Source organism: Suricata suricatta, chromosome 6, assembly GCF_006229205.1.
Source record: "Suricata suricatta isolate VVHF042 chromosome 6, meerkat_22Aug2017_6uvM2_HiC, whole genome shotgun sequence".
In the NCBI taxonomy this organism is placed as follows: Eukaryota; Metazoa; Chordata; class Mammalia; order Carnivora; family Herpestidae; genus Suricata; species Suricata suricatta.
In genome coordinates, this window is record NC_043705.1 from 53,402,664 (window position 1) to 53,419,962 (window position 17,299).

General features: G+C 40.1%; 1 protein-coding gene and 1 long non-coding RNA gene across 3 annotated transcripts in view; one reads left to right on the forward strand and one right to left on the reverse strand.

Annotated features, from left to right (window-relative positions):
* The window catches only part of SV2C (synaptic vesicle glycoprotein 2C), a 214,759-nt gene that overhangs the window by 39,229 nt on the left and 158,231 nt on the right, over positions 1-17,299 (forward strand). Inside the window, exon 2 of the mRNA XM_029942459.1 lies at positions 14,925-15,603. Within this exon, the coding sequence (XP_029798319.1) occupies positions 15,024-15,603 (580 nt within the window). The 5' untranslated portion in view covers positions 14,925-15,023. The remainder of the gene's footprint in view (positions 1-14,924; positions 15,604-17,299) is intronic.
* Positions 9,904-15,380, reverse strand: LOC115294520. Of its 2 annotated transcripts, none has more exons than XR_003909931.1 (4): positions 15,205-15,380; positions 12,919-12,983; positions 11,657-11,739; positions 9,904-10,047 (listed from the first exon to the last, which is right to left on the reverse strand). It is a non-coding gene; the product is annotated as an uncharacterized LOC115294520 (long non-coding RNA). The 2 variants fall into 2 exon arrangements; XR_003909930.1 differs by lacking the exon at positions 15,205-15,380 and adding an exon at positions 13,838-13,913.

Below are 17,299 nucleotides of genomic sequence, written 5' to 3' on the forward strand. Positions count from 1 at the left end.
AAGCTTGCAAAAGGAAATATTTACTAAGTAAGATCTGGGCAAAGCAGAAAGAGAAAATATGCCATTTCCAGAAATTAAGGGGAGAATAGTGCAAGCCTGGGGGAGTCTGTTTCTTGTTGACTTCGAGGGAAGTAACTAAAGTCCAGGAGAGAGTGCTTTTCTGTTATCAATGTGATATGAATGAGGCAGAGTTGGTAAATCTGACTCTGCCTTTAAATTGCATTAAAACGGCAAGTATGCTAATCACATTGCCTGACTAGCTCAAAAGAGGCAAGCAGACAAACAGACATTCTTCTTGGAGCTTTCCTGCGGCCAGACCTTAGGTTATGTATCTCAGCAACAGCCGTAAATGATACCTTGAGTGAGTCTCTTCTGTAAGAGCGCTGTGCTTCGTGACTCCCCAGCCTGGCTCCTGGCTAGAGAAGTGCACTGCCAATCTATGTTTCATGGTCATTTCTTCCTTTCAGAAAAGGGAAATTGCCAGCATTATCGCTGTGGGACTGTGAATTATATTTATAATGACATTCTTTTATTCTTCTTTAATTTCAAGTAAACTGGTGCTTACTGAGTACATACCATGCACCAAGGGTTATGTTTGATGTTATTTTATTTAATCCTTTGAACAGGACTTTTATTTTCCATTTCACAGATAATGTAAATGATGATTGAAGACCATAAATAACTTGCCTCACATCACAAAGCCAGCAAGTGGCAAAAGCAGTATTGGAACCCAGGTGTGTGTTTGACTAATAATCAAGAACACTGTGTGTCTAATGATTTAGGTCATTTAATATGTCTAGGACACCAGTTTGCTTGTGGATGTCATGGAGTTTCTGTTCATTTTTAGTTAGGCATTACCAGGTGTTTATTCCTGAGATAATGTGTATGTTACATGACTCTTTAGTGTTCTGCCTTTGTATTTAAGTAATTGCCTGATACCAGTATTTGGCTCCATAGCCAACTTAGAAATATGCAAGGTGTGACTATCTAAGTTATATGTTGCCTGCGTCCATTTCTTTCTCTTCCAAATCCAGGAATGGGCAAGTAGAGGAAATGGAAACTAGTCAGTCTCATTTTGTAGTAGCTCTGATGCAAGACTGAATGGATATGGAGAAGGGTGACTGATCACAGATCCTTATTAAGCGCCTACTTGGTACACTGGCAGATTGGATTTTTCCTCTTGATTGCTTTCTCTATACTGAGAAACTTTTCTTCAGCTGTCTTCCTCCTTCCTCAAACCTGTCTTTAAAAACATTTAATAAAGTCAGTCTTTATTTTAAAATTGTCCTATTCATTATCAGATAATTATTGTCAGAACAAAGATTGGAAAAGATGTGAAAAGGGAGGTGAATAAGATATAATAAAAGAAAAGAAGGCATTTCCAATGTTTACATAAATAGGGTTTTATCAAGCTACAGTTTCTCAGATTACCTACCTTAAACCCATCCCACTTAGAGCAAAACTCAAAGCCCTTACTGTGGCCTCAAAGCCCCTGATGATCTGCCGTGGTCACTTCCCTTGTTACCCTTCTCTGACTACTCAGTCACCTGGGCCCTGCCATTCTCCACGTGACACCTTTTTTCTTGCTGTTCAGTGTGTCTGGAAAGCTCCGAGCCTCTGGGGAGCATGGGGCTTGTCCCCTGGCCCTCATCAGGCTTCTATTCAAATTCCCTCTGTTCAGAGGCTCTCCCCTGGACCACTCCTCTTAGAATAGCAGCCCCTCCTGCACACTGTAACCCTACGCCATCCAACATGGTAGCTACTAGCCAGGTGTGGTATTTAGATTGTTGCCCTGCTTTTATTGGATAGCACAGATCTAGAACATCTCCATCATCACAGAGAGCTCTGTGGGACAGTGTTGCTCCAGCCTCCTACCCTGCTTTATTTTTATTTGTAACCCTTACTACTACATGAAATTATGTATTTTTTTTTTAATCTGTCTTGGCACTAGAAAGAAAGCTCCATATGGTCAGGGCCTTTGTGTGTTTTGTTCAATCTCTTATTTTCAGCTCCCAGACCAGTATCTGGCATATGGGAGGTGCTTAATAAATATGTTTGAATGAATGATTGGGCACATGTTTTAATCCCAGAGGAGATAAGGAGAATTGTTGAATTCTGCCTTTCCCAGCCCTCAAGAGCCTTTGTAATAATTTATGTGCTTCTGGGAAGGAATTCAGTTCCTGGCTTTTTTTCTCTTCAGGCTCCTTTCACATGATTCATACGTCCCAGTGAAAGAAACAGAACTGACCGCAGTCACTCACGGCCACATCCACAGATGGTCCCTTTCAAATATGGCAGCCTCTGTTTAATGCCAGGGGACTCGTCTGCCGGACATCTTTGATCATTTCGTGGAAGAGAATATCTCGCTCTTACTGAAGAGTAGGGATTGTGTGTGACAGTTTTGTAGTGACTGTGCCTTATAACACAGATTGTTTTGATGCTCCTCAGGCATCTAGTTTCCCCAAAGGGTGACGACATCCTGGTGGCCAATTAAGGACAGGAATCCAGGATACTGTACTCTTGCTGGCTCCATGGAAGACTCTCTGAGTCTGCTCGCCAGTTCTTCTCCCGTGTGGCTCCATGTAGCACTTGACCAGAGGTAGGCCCAGTACATAGAAGGGTCTAGAAACTTGAGCTGGCACTGTCAGTGTGGTTCAGAGCTTCCCTTTCTGAAGCCTCTGTGAACGAGCCTGACTCAACACTTGCATTTCACGTACTCTGTTCCATGACTGGAACTTGGTAAGTTTCTTTCCCACCGAGGCCAATATTTTACTGTGGGAGAGAGCACACTTCCTGGCCCACTGAATGGATCTGACAGACACTAACCTTCATGGCCAGAGTCTATATCATGGTTCTGAGAAGCCAGTAAACAAATACACAAAGGAATAACATTTTTAAAAAATTCTATTTATGTGTGTATGTATCTTGTTCATTAAATAACTGGCACAATAAGAAGAGAATGTCTAAACTTCACTGAGTTACATAAAAGAAGACGAATAAATACAAAAATATATTTTCAGACAAGATGACTATTTTAAGACTTAGTTCTTCTGAATTTAATTTTCAAATGTAATACAATTCTAGATAAACTTCTAATGAAAATTTTCTTAGAAAATGGCTAAGCAATTCTAAAGTCCATTTGGAAGACAAATTAGACGGGATGCAAATAAATATTTGCGAAGGATGAGTCTTGAGAGGTACATGAGCTGATAGATACTAAACTTTTAACAAAGTGATAAAATACTCAAGGCAGGAAACACGAGAAAAGAACATTTTGAACAGACTATAAAAATAGTCAATAACTTTTCATGACAAAAACACCATAGATGAGGCCATCTGAGACAAGTATTTACAACATGTAAGACGAATGAACTCATATATAAACTGTTCTTAAAATTCAATAAGAGAAAGATCTTTTATTCTTTTCTTGTGGCTGCTCAACAAACTGCCACACTGGGTGGCTTAAAACAAACAAACTTATTTTCTCATGGTTCAAGATGTGCCAGGCTGGCATTTTCTACAAAGGGGAGGATGCCTCCTTGCCACTCCCAGTTTCTGGTAGTTTTCATGGTCCTTGTCTTGTGACTGCATACTCTGGGGCTCTATTTTCTCATGGCTTCACCTCTGTGTCTGAGTCTTTTCTCTTTTGTGTCTTATCAGGACAATTGTCATTGGATTTAGGGCCCACCTGAATACTCTAACCTGATCTCCTTTTAAGGTCCTCAGTTTAGTTACACTCATTTCTAAAAAGGTCACTTTCATAGGTTTTGGGAGTTAGGATATGGTCATCTCTTTTGCGGGGCTACGTTAAAACCACTGCAAACCTCAATACAAAAGTGGGCAAAATAGAAAATATTTCACAAGGAAAGATGTTCAATTTCACTTTTAATCACATGCAACTTAAAATGATAAAACATCATTTTTCTATCATGTGGCAGAAATCTCAACTAATTTCCAGTATATGTGACAACACAAGGAATCAGGGCTCTCCTACATGCTTTTGGAAGTTATAAATTGCCACACCCTTTCTGAAGGACAATGTGCTATTATATATAAAAATCATCCAAACTAGGTTCTTCTTTTGAGCTCATGAATTCTCAGTAAGATCTATCACAAGGCCGGGCCTCACCATATTGTTAATAGTACTCAAATAGTAGAAATAACCTGAATGCCTAATGATAGGGAACAGGTTAAATGAATTATGGTATAGAATAAATAAAAAGGGTACTAGAATGTTTAAAAGTGTGAGAAAATTTAAATGTAAGATGATTTTATGATTAAAACAAATCATAAAAGTGCCAACCTCTGGGTCACAGTGGTGGATTATGCATATGCTAAATCCTGTTGCAGATATGTGGATGACATATCAAAATATTCTTTTGATAATAAATGGCTGACCTCAAAAGAAAAAGAAATCATCAGGTCCCAGAAATGGAAAGGCAGACTTAATGTATGGTCAGTGGCACTTTGCCTTCCAGGTTGTGACCAGGAAGCTCAAAAGAAGAACCCAGTTTGGGTGATTTTTATATATAATATCACATTGTCCTTCATTGTCCAGGACATGGCCAGCAAGTAAGCTGGGAGCCAGGAGCACGCTGCCCATCTCCACCTGGAAGGAAACATAGTCCACCCTGCCTGCCACAGACAAGGCTAGGAAAATGTTGCCCACCGGAAATGGAAATCCTGAGCTTATCAGTATCTGCAAATATGGAGATCCAGGACTGAGCTATTGATTTAAAAAAAAAAAAAAAAGGTAGTTCAGCTTTTGTGAACCCTTTGGGACTCAAGCAGGGGCAAACTCAAAACTCTATTGGAAAAAATTAAGTAAACCTTAAAGAAAACCTCTATAAATCTAGGTTCAAGCAGGAGATGATTTCTCTAGAACCATATTTCTGAATATTTGTTCTGGCCTCATTAACAATTTTTCACTCTTAAAAATTATGAAGAAAAAAAGAATTTTCATTTTTGCTGGCTATCCCTATTGATATTTACCATATTAGAAACTAAATCAGAGGAACTTTTAAGACACAAGAAACTCTAAGTACACATTTCATTAACCATTAGAGCAATGATGTTGCCACACATGTAGCCTCTGGAAAATGCCATTATAAAGTCATGAAAAAATGAGAGTGAAGACATTGAATAATATTTGAAAATTATTTTGACCTCAGATGAGTGGTCTTGGGGGTTTCCTCGGAGAACCCCAGGCCACTTTTGAGAACCACTGCTATAGAAGATATGCTCATAGCCAAGGATTACTAAACCTATAGTGAAGGCCTGTACTATTTGAGATAGTCTCCTACTCCAGTGAATGGGAAAATTCATACCTGAAGACTTAGAGATAACAGAGTAATCTGAGAAGGGCTTCAAATCCAAATGTACAGTATGATTTATAGTAATCATATGCAGAAGCATACATAGCCTAAAGATTGGAATTAGAAGTACTTAGAAACCTTCATGTATGTAAACAGTTCTGTTATTTGAATAAGGTCTTTAGACTTCACTAACATGGAATTTGTAGAGATTTCAACAACTACTGAGGCCAGTTTACCCTTATTTAGGAGGATTGTTCTTCACAGAGCAAGTTAATTATGTCAAAATTACATAAACAGAATGTTAATACACTTAAAATCAAAATTTCCAGGATCTTTGAATGACATATTACTTAAAAATATGCAGATATGCAAAATACTCTATTTTTATAGCAAATATCTCACAAGAGATTATATTTTGTGAGCTTAATTTCAGCTTTTGATAGACTTAAATACTGTATTTCATTTTTAAAATGTTATTTTAATGTAGACTTTTCTTTGCATTCTGCTTTTCTCAATTGATTCTAACTAGTGAGTTTTATGGTGTTTCTTAATAGACATGTTAAAATTTGAAAAGATCTTGGCATTTATTTTCATACAGGAGTGCCCATCAGTGTCATTTTGAGAGTGGAGACATTCTGTTGTTAGGAAAGTTTGGAAATTGGTTGGGTAACACATTTAAACAAGGGTCTTTATAAAAAGCTTGAATTGTGACAACCCTCCACCCTCCCCATTCCCAGAGAAGGACCTATTCAGGATGAGACAGAAACTTCCCAAATTTATTTGCCAATAGAGTTTTTCCTTTCAGAGCACCTGGTAGGACCACATATTGCAGATTGCACTTTGGGGAAATGTTGATCCAGACAAGTCCTCATGAAGAAAGGTATTGGAGAGTTGGCCTCCTTGTGGCTTGTGTCCTCTTTTAATAACACTGCTTTACGGCATTTTGTTTTATGAAGTTCCTATTGTCAGGGAGCTTATGTTCTAATAGGGAAGACCATCACATTCATGGATAACCATAATGGAAGACATGATTGAATGCCCAAAGGGAACCAGCTGTGCCTAACCAGCTGGGAAGGTGTGATTAGGTTAAGTAATACTGAAAAGAAATCACTTGAAGAATGGGAATTTACACATATTTACCCATACGTTTAAAGGTTCAGAGGACAAGCAGCATCCTTAAATTATAAAAGTCTGATGTCAGAGATTTGAACAGAAAGGGATGATGGGTCAGTATATATTCCTTTATCTCAAATGTCGTCTTCTCCCTCCCAAAAGCTTCTTTTGAGAATGCTGTCTCACTGCAGATATGCATTTCTGCATTTTAACTCTAGATGCCTTCAAATAGTCTCTCTACTGCACAAGGTTAGGCCATTATAGGTAGCAATGTGGATATTCTCACATAGTACTTAGAGCTCCTACAAGGCTATGCCGATAGTCTCCTCTTTCGGCTGTCTCCAGACCACCAAAGTCCAGAGCTCAGATATGCTGACCTATTTTTGTTGACAGTGTAAAGTCAAGGGGTTTCGAACTTTTGATGAGTAAGCATTTCAAACAACATTTAAACCAATGTTTTCTTCCAGAATAAGCATATTCATAACCTAGCTGGTATACCACACCATTTCTCTTGGACTATGTTCTTCTAATAATCATCAGAGCATTTTATTCTATATAAATTATACCTCAATAAAATTGATCTTAAGCTTTTTCAAAAAGCCATTATTGGGGCACCTGCGTGGCTCATTCGGTTAAGTGTCCGACTTCAGCTCAGGTCTTGATCTCACAATTCAGGAGTTTGAGTCCTGCATTGGGCTCTGTGCTGACAGCTCAGAGCCTGGAGCCTACTTCAGATTCTGTGTCTCCCTCTCTCTCTGCCCCTCCCCTGCTCATGCTCTCTCTCTCTCTCTCTCTCAAAAATAAATAACATTAAAAAAATTTTAAAAGCCATTATCCTTATTTTTTATTTGCAACTTTTTAATTATAACAAAATAATATACTGTGTATAAAATACATTTTAACCATTTTTAACTTTTAATTATTTTTAAATTTTTTAATGTACATCCAAGTTAGTTAGTATGTAGTGCAGTAATGGTTTCAAGAGTGATTTGTCCCCTATGTATAACACTCAGTGCTCATCCCAACAAGTGTCCTCCTTAATGCTCCTCACCCACACCCCCCAGCAACCCTCAGTTTGTTCTCTATATTTAAGAGCCTCTGATTTTTTGTCCCCCTCCCTGTTTTTATATTATTTTTGCTTTTCTTCCCTTCTGTCCATCTGTTTTGTATCTTAAATTTCACATATCAGTGAAGTCATATGATATTTGTCTTTCTCTGATTTATTTCATTTAGCATAATACCTCTAGTTCCATCCACATAGCTGCAAATGGCAAGGGTCATTGTTTTTGACTGTCAAGTAATACTCCATTTTATATGTATAGCACACCTTCTTTATCCATTCATCTATTGATAGACATTTGGGCTCTTTCCATACTTTGGCTATTGTTGATAGCACTGCTATAAACACTGGGGTGCACGTGCCCCTTCGAACCAGCACACCTGTATCCCTTGCTGGGTCGTAGGGTGGTTCTATTTTTAACTTTTTGAGGATCTCCATACTGTTTTCCATAGTGGCTACACCAGTTTGCATCCCCACCAGCAGTGCAAAAGTGATCCTCTTTCTCTGCATCCTCACTAACATCTGTTGTTGCCTGAGTTGTTAATGTTAGCCATTCTGATGGGTGTGAGGTGGTATCTCAGACTGGCTTTGATTTGTATTTCCCTGATGATCAGTGATGTGAAGCATTTTTTCATGTGTCAGTCAGCCATCTGGATGTCTTCTTTGGAGAAGTGTCTATTCATGTCTTTTGCCCATTTCTTCACTGGATCATTTGTTATTTGGCTGTTGAGTTTGATAAGTTCTGTATAGATTTTGGATACAAACCTTTTATCTGCTATGTCATTTGCAAGTATCTTCTCCCATTCTGTTAGTTGCCTTTTAGTTTTGCTGATTGTTTCCTTCACTGTGCAGAAGATTTTATCTTGATGTGGTCCCAATAGTTATTTTTGCTTTTGTTTCCCTTGCATCCAGAGATTTGTCAAGTAAGAAGTTGCTGTGGCTGAATTCAAAAAGTGTTGGCCCACTCTCTCCCATAGGATTTTGATGGCTTCCTGTCTTACATTTAGGTCTTTCATCCATTTTGAATTTATTTTTGTGCATGGTAAGAAAGTGGTCCAGGTTCACTTTCCTGCATGTCGCTGTCCAGTTTTCCCAGCACCACTTACTGAAGAGACTGTTTATTCTGTTGGATACTCTTTCCTGCTTTGTCAAAGAAGAGTTGGCCATACATTTGTGGGTTCTCTCTTCTGTTCCATTGATCTGAGTGTCTGTTTTTGTGCCAGTACCATACTGTCTTGACGACTACAGCTAAAAAGCCATTATCTTTCAATGTGTGAAACAACCTTAAGAAAGAGGTATCTACCATATGTTTGCATTCATAGGTCTAACAGGAGAGACCTGGCAGGGGACCATGGGGAGAGGAAGGGGGAAAGAGAGTGGGGAAGAGTGAGGGACACAGATCAAGGGAGACTACTGAATACTGGAGACGATCCATGGACTGAAAGGGGGGGGAGGGGGGGAGGGGGTGATGGTCATGGTGGGGGGCACTTGTGGCGAGAAGCACTGGGTGTTATATGGAAACTAATTTGACAATAAACCATTATAAAAAATAAAAATAAAAAAAACAGCACAGGAACCTTTGGTACTCAAAGATAAAAAAAAAAGAGGTATCTAGTTGTTTACAGTCAACCCTATTTGGACAGTGAGTGGTGAATACTACATGTTGCCTTCCTTTCTGACCTTGATCATAGACTAAAATGTCTATTAGTTTGGACTAATGTATTATACAGTCTCTCAAAATATTTCAGGACTTGTAAATTTTAATGTTCACATAATTCTCTTTTTATTTTAATGAAGCTATTTTTTGACATTACCATAATGTCATCTCATATAATTAGTTTTATGTTCTATCTCAGAAGAAATGGAAAGTAATAAGGCTCTCATTGAGGTGGCTGATGTGCTCTGTTATAGTCTTGACCAAAATTATATAGCATTGAGTGAAGTTCCCCACTTCCCAGCTTCCATTCAGGTACAGGGATTTCCACTTCTCCCCAGGAGAGACAGATATGGGAAAAAACACTTTGCTCCCCATGCATATACCCTCACTTGTGCCAGGAAGGAAGGAGCAACTTCTCTGGCGAACTGAGGGAAAGACCTTCCTGCTGGCCTCAGCCCCATGGAGGTGCTTACCAGGTCTGCTACTCCTGTGGCCTGGAAAGCTCCCTGGTCAGCCTTCCCTCCAGAAAGGAGCCCTGTGTGGTCCAGAATTCCCGGACTGGGAAAGTGTGGTATCAGAGATGAAGTTGTGAATGATTCTCCATCAGCTGGTAACTACTCACCATTTTATCTCCTCTTGTTGAATGTCTCCATTAGATCCAAATTTAGGAGGGAAAGATGGCTGTTAGATAACAAGCCCCTCCCCTCATCCCAACATTCTGGACATCTGCAAGTACTTTGAAGCATTTTTACCTGTCCAGACCCTGGGAGGTGGATCTATCTTCTACCCCAGTTTTGAGGAAACTCTGTTTCCCTCACAGACTTACGTTTCTACTAAGAACTGTTAGATGTAGCGTAGGTGGTTGAGCTCTGGAGTAAGCTTATGTAGGTATGTTTTCCCATCTGTAAAATGGAGATTTATAAAAGCATATGGTTATCATTAAGATTCTTATTGTGTGATAATTCATCTGAAGTATTTATCTCAGCGCCAGCATAAGGATGGATGAGCTATGATTACTGCTGTCATTACTCTGTGTGTGCACAATGGCTTCAAAGCTGCATAAATACAGTTGTTAAAATGATGGACTCTCTCAGCATCCAGAAGATTCCAGAGTATTTTGGTGAGGAAGAGCTATCCCACATCTTTTGATGATGGTGGTGATGAGGGATAAAGTAGAAGGAAGGACTGGAGGCTTAGGGACAGTGCAGGGAAACTGAGAGAAACGTCTGTGTGTATGTTGGGGAGGGCTGTGCATGATGGGAACATGTGTAGGATGGTTTTCATATAATATGTGGTGCTACTGAATATATGCTGTTTGGCATGAAACATCAAAGGAGAAAAGAACTGGAACTCTGTTTTGCCAGAATAACTTTCATTTATGTGTATAAATTATTATTTGTGCAAAGTGATGGCCACACACACATGGAAATAGAACTGATTTGTGCATGTCACTAAATATATCAGATAAACTATGCTCTAAATATTATTTGGTTGTAACAGCCACTTCTGTAAATACAGTTGTTAATCAGCTGTGGGTCCTACCACTTAGCATGACTAGCAGGGCATCTAAAGAAGTAGCTATCAAATGCTTATCATAGGAGATACTGTTAGCGCTCTACCCTGATACTCTTGGATCCCCTTCATTTTCTCTGCTCTCCTCCTCTGGCTCCAGTCTTTGCTTCCACCAACCACACCTGCACCCTGTCAGGGGACTGCCTGTGGGTCCCTGGAACTGCCTTGCCTCTTGGAACAGAGAGCTGGAAATGCTTCTAATCCATCCTTACCTCGGGTGGCCTTGGCCAACAACGGATGGGAGTGGGAGCATGAAAGGCCAGCACCTTTGCCTTGAGTGGAAATAATTCTGGGGGGAGACTGTGACTTGCCCCCCAGGACTCTGCCTAAAACTGTAGTCCTCTCTCACTTGTCCTTTTAATATATAATTCACACCTGATTCCTTATCACAGGTTCTGTTTCTGCAGAGCCTGAATTAAAATCACTTAATGTATGTCAAATTCTCTTCTGGGCACGGTGTAAATGCCCGCTTATTAATCCTCACAACACTGTACGGTGATTATCATTGTCCTTACTACATGAAAAACATGCTGACTTGAATTAAAGAGAACTGGCTGCTGCAGGCCTCTGGAGGTGTTGGGGGTTCATTGCTTTGCCTTCTTTCCTGCCCTTCTGGCCACTGGCATCTTATTTAGTGGGACTACCGTGTTATCTTTTGAAGCATAGCCACCATGTTGGGATGGTTTAACTGAACAAACAAGGCTGTTTTGGGGAATTATTATCTCTATAAAGCCCATCACTGATGAAGATATCACAATAATTCTCCTTGTTTCAGAACCTACAGGATGATTTAGCCAAGAGACCATAAAACAACTTTTGTGTAGGAAAAACAAGTTATCAGAATGACCAGGAAGAATTCTACTTCATTGACTAAGACCTCAATAGGAGCACTGGGTGAATCAGCTGGGGAGTGAGGGGCCAGCCTCTGGGGTCAGATACCTCTGGGCTGGAGTCTCAGCACCTCCTCTGACAAGCTTTGTGATCTTGGACTACTTGCATAATCTCATCCTTAATCTTCTCACCTGTAAAATGGAGACAGCAATATCTATTTTGGAGGATTAAAGTAAGGATTAAATAAAAAAATAAAAGAATGTATATGAAGTGCTTAGGATAATGCCTGGCGGAAAGTATGCACTAAATCAAATCAGTTTTTGTTAAAATGATGTCCAGTGTATGTCATGTGGTGTGACTCAGTGATTTACCTTAAACTGGAGCGTATCATTTGTAGACATTGATGACACAATAAACAACTGCCCATGGACCCCCTCATAAGCCATACATGATACGCAGGCCATACTTTGAGAACCTTCCAATACAGGTACCAATTAGCCATTTTCCTGGTGGTGTCTAGAGTGAGCCAGGCTTTTTGCATTTTCCATTTAGCAGAGAAGAATGGCCATAGGCCACTCTGCCCCCTGAATAATCTGCCTTCCAGCCAACCATCTGGTGCGTTTCTCAAGATTGCTTCATAAAGATGGTACAAACTTGTCCTCTTATTTGACATTTTATGGTGGGATCATTGTAGATTCACATGCCATTGTTAGAAGTAATACAGACCCTCTATACCCTTCACCCAGTTTCCCCCAATGGCAACATCTATAGACATCAGATTTTAAACATAGTTTTGAGTAAGTTTTCATATCTTCCCTTACATGTTCGAAAACACTGAAAAATCTTTGAATGAGACTGTAGACCACAAGACCCAGTCTCTTCTGTCAAGAATCTGAAAATCAAGTGCAGCTTTGATTGAGGAACCTTGAGTCAAAATTTGCCCTTAATTTGCACACAGAATGAAAACTACGACTTTTACATGCAGCATTTTTTTTCAAAACTATAATGTTTGATTGCAAAGTTTATTATTTTTTTTCATTGCACATGGGGTTAGATTCCATAGCGGGTCAGAATTACTGACTTCGCCATCATAACCATGCCATTCAAGACCCCATGTGTGTTACCTCTCCTAGAGGTGGGTGGCTCCCACACAAGGACCTTTTTGGGGATCCTTAAAGCATGTGGTAAGAATATTTGTGGCTTGGAACAAAAGCAGAAAACCCGAATGTGGTCTATTTATTTAGCATATCTTTAAAAAAAAAAAAAGCTATTGTAAGAGCTTTTGGTCACGAAGCAGCATGGCCACTCCCATGGTGCTGCTTCCATGGCCCCGGCTCTGTGTCCCCCTCAGCACGATGTTCCTCACTTACTGGCATGCCTGGTGCTGTCGTGCTAGGGAAGCCGCTCCTGTGCAGTGTCTGACATGGTCATCAGTCTATGGATAGAAGAGCAGTTGGCTTTATTTACTGTGTGCACTGTCTTAATATTGCTTTTAATTTAAAAAATGTTTACATGTTTGTTTTCAAGAGAGAGACAGAGAGCATGAATGGGAGAGGGGCAGAGAGCTAGATGGAGACACAGAATTTAAAGCAGCCTCCAGGCTCTGAGCTGTCAGCACAGAGCCTGACGTGGGGCTCTAACCCATGAACCATGAGATCATGACCTGAGCTGAAGTTGGATGCTTAGCCAGCTGAGCCACCCAGGTGCCTCTTTGCTTCTAATTTGTAAAGTAGGAAATGTCTCTCCATCCCCAACATTGCCTTCTCCTTCTCTCTTCTTTCCTGCCTCCTCCTTGAGTCTCTGAGCCTCCATCCTCAACCTCTTTTCCAGTTGCTTTTCTATCTTTTCTTACTCTCCTCATGGATCCTCCCATCTCTTGCTTCCCCTTACTGTCATCTCACCAAAAGTAAAAATAAAAATGAGACAGAATAAAAAAAGAGAATAAATAGGAAAACTCCCAATTATGACATTTGGCAAAAACATTATAATCATATGTTTATTTTAATTTCATTTTACTGTCTTTCAAAACACAGGCCTGTGCAGAACTATGCTTCTGTTTGCCTCCTGGGCATTTACAGTTATTCGGTGTAGACATCTTTTTGTCTTTATTACTGGGTTTGTTTGTGATATCTGAATGAGCAGTTCAAGTGTATGTTGGTGAGCCATTTACCAAGTATCTTACACTGGGTACAAAGAGGAGCTAGAAATTACTATCACAGAACTCATGGTTTGCAACACCGCCACAGAGTAGGGCTTGGGGATTTAATGATGGGAAAGTGACTTTCTCACCGTTATAGCCTCTGTGTACAACTGTGGGCCACCAGAGAAGAGAGTTCAGTGGGCAAGTGAACAGTCAGTTATCATGGAGTCAGCCCGAATGTAAGCCACGCCTTTTCTCTCAGTGAGAAAGAAAACCCAATGGTGGGTCATAGGAGACCTGTGACAGGCATCCAGGTCAGCAGTTGACCTGAGTAGCAGCAAGACAAGGGGAGTGTGTGTGTCCAGAGATGAAGAAGATAGAGTCAAAGCATGGAGTACTTATAGGGTAGGGTTGTGAAGGGACATTGCATGTGGCTTACCTGTCCCTGCTGGCCTGGGGGTGACTCCTAAAAGGAAAGACCCCCAACTAGATAAGCCAAGTGTTCTAATTCAGTGTTTATCAAAGGCATCTGTGAAATCATTTGATGAACTCTACTCATTTCCTACCTACATGCCCATTATACTAGGGCAAATACTCAGTTGCAGTTTGGAGCACTGTGTGAGTCTTTGTTATTTATTGTGAGGAAATACAATGAAAGGAGAGGGGAAATGCATTTTACAAATATATATGTATATATATTTATGACTCAATAGCATTGTATATGGGGCTGTTTGCCTGCTTTTTTTTAATATTAGGAAATAAGTTTAGACAGGATTCTTCTTGCATTCTGGTTTTGACTTTGCAGTGTGTGTATATGTCTTTGAGCAATACTATTTTTCTCAATCAGGGCATCTCTTTAACACTTTCCACATGTGTTAGATGTAGCTTTAGGGGTTCCAGATGTCCTGTTTTATCCTTCGGGGGAATGCTTGTGCATTCTATGCAGAGTTCCCAGGGGACAGAGTTCCTTAAACACCAAATAGTAATAATAATAATTATTATATTATATTTTATAATTATAGTAATCCTGGTAAAACTCATAAATACTCCAAGTGCTGAGCATACCTGACAGAAACCCAGTATCTGGTATGCCAGTGGACAGTGAGGTCAAAGAAAGGAAAAGCTAATTCTGTGTCTTAGTCTGAGGGGGACAGTGAAAAGAGACCAAGGAATAGATGGTGGAAAAGACAAGAAAAGGAACAATAAGTGTCTCATGTGGTTTTCCTTCTTTTGCAGTTCTGTTTTGAACCCAAAGTGGATGATACTGTCAGGGCTGAACCACTGATCAGAGTCTGAAAAGTTCCCATCTTCGCGTTGGCTGCCAGTTGAGATAAGATGGAAGAATCCTACAAGGATAGGACTTCACTGATGAAGGGTGCCAAGGACATTGCCCGAGAGGTGAAGAAACAAACAGTAAAGAAGGTGAACCAGGCCGTGGACCGGGCCCAGGACGAATACACTCAGAGGTCCTATAGTCGGTTCCAAGATGAAGAAGAGGACGATGACTATTCCCCACCTGGAGAGACCTATAATGGGGAGGCCAATGATGACGAAGGCTCCAGTGAAGCTACCGAGGGCCATGACGAAGATGATGAAATCTATGAAGGGGAATATCAGGGCATCCCCAGTACGAACCAAGGGAAGGACAGCATTGTGTCCATGGGGCAACCCAAGGGCGACATGCACAAGGACCGACAGGAGCTGGAGTCAGAGAGGAAAGCTGATGAGGAAGAACTAGCCCAGCAGTATGAGCTCATAATCCAAGAGTGTGGTCATGGCCGTTTCCAGTGGGCCCTTTTCTTTGTCCTGGGCATGGCCCTTATGGCGGACGGTGTGGAGGTGTTTGTGGTTGGCTTCGTGTTGCCCAGCGCCGAGACAGACCTGTGCATTCCAAATTCAGGATCCGGATGGCTAGGTGAGTGCACTGTGCCAGTGAGACAGGTTCTGAAACTGGCTTGTTTGTTGAGCATCGTTAACAAATAGAATACATACTTTTCATCTAGAGCACTGCTTTCTCCCCCACTACTGTCTCATGAAGAGTTTAAGCATACAAAAGAATCAAAAATATTGTACAATGATGCCCGTATATATCTACCACCTAGATAGACCCTATAGTTAACATTTACCGTATTTTCTTTATCATCTATCCATCCATCAATTCAACTTCTATGTTTATGCGTTTCATAGTAAGTTAGAGCAATATATTTTAACATATATTATTATAAGTGTTTGTTGGTTTCTCCTTTATTAACTTCCAAAGGTATGCCCTTGGAAGTTAATAAGGCTATTAGATGAGAACTTATTTGGTACTTTTCCAAATATAGAGGTTAATTCTACAAAACTCTGACAAATGTGATTTAAAATTCTGAGTTTCAAATGTTACGTATAATACTACAATTTAAATACTTTTGGGACCCTTCCCTAGTTTTTTTTCTGTAATTTATGTGTATCTTCGCTTGTTTGTTTTTTTCAGTTAGTCTTATTCATAGAATTTTCTCTGGATGACTTTTTGTGTCTTTTTTAAAAGTTTGTACCTTTGTGCCTAAACTGGAAGAACTTTCTCATATGCCTTAAAAATCTATTTCAAATTGGGCACCTGGGTGGCTCAGTCAGTTAAGTGTCGGCATGATCTCATAGTTCATGAGTTCAAGCCTCAGATCAGGCTCTGCACTGATGGAGTGGAGCCTGCTGGGATTCTCTCTGCCTCTTCCGTCTCTGCCCCTTCCCTGCTTGTGCTCACTCATGCACACTCTCTCATACTCTCTCTCTCTCTCTCAAAATAAAGAAATAAACTTAAAAAATCTATTTCAAATCATATTAATATCTAAATTATATGTGTAAAAATTATATGACTTCTCTATCAAATATCTATATAGCAGATTTGGTATTTGTTTTAAAGTTACCACACATTCGAGGTTTATATGGTTACAAAGGTATCCTCCCTTGTAGAAGGGAAAATAAGAAGGCCAAGGAACATACACACAGCAACATAGCCCCGACATTTTAAGTCCACATCAAACATTCAGTTTATTAAGGCATGAGGACTTTGAAACCCATTTTCCTCAGCATATTCCAGAGAACATGTTGATGTACATATGAAATCTTTATGCATCTCAGAGTCTGTGAGAGTAGGAGCACTTGGTATCTTTATTTCCAAGGGATTTCATAAAACTGAAGTTTGTTAAACAAAAGTACGCAACTTTTTGTGGAAACCTAGTAATTTTATTGAGTAATGTTATAATCACTGATGCTGAGTTTTCTGTGTGGAAAAAAAATCAAATACCATTTTCTAACATGCTCTGTGACATTGCAAGAGAGAAAATCATGAGAAAAGGATTTGCATCTTATTCCTTTAACACTTTTCTTTTTTTTAATAGTTTATTGTCATATTGGTTTCCATATAACACCCAGTGCTTCTCCCCACAAGTGCCCCCCACCATGACCATCACTCTCTCCCTCCCTTTCCCTCCCCCTTCAGTCCATGGTTCGTTTTCAATATTCAATAGTCTCCCTTGATCTGTGTCTCTCACTCTCCCCCGCTCTCTTTCCCCCTTCCTCTCCCCATGGTCCCCTGCCAGGTCTCTCCTGTTAGACCTATAAATGCAAACATA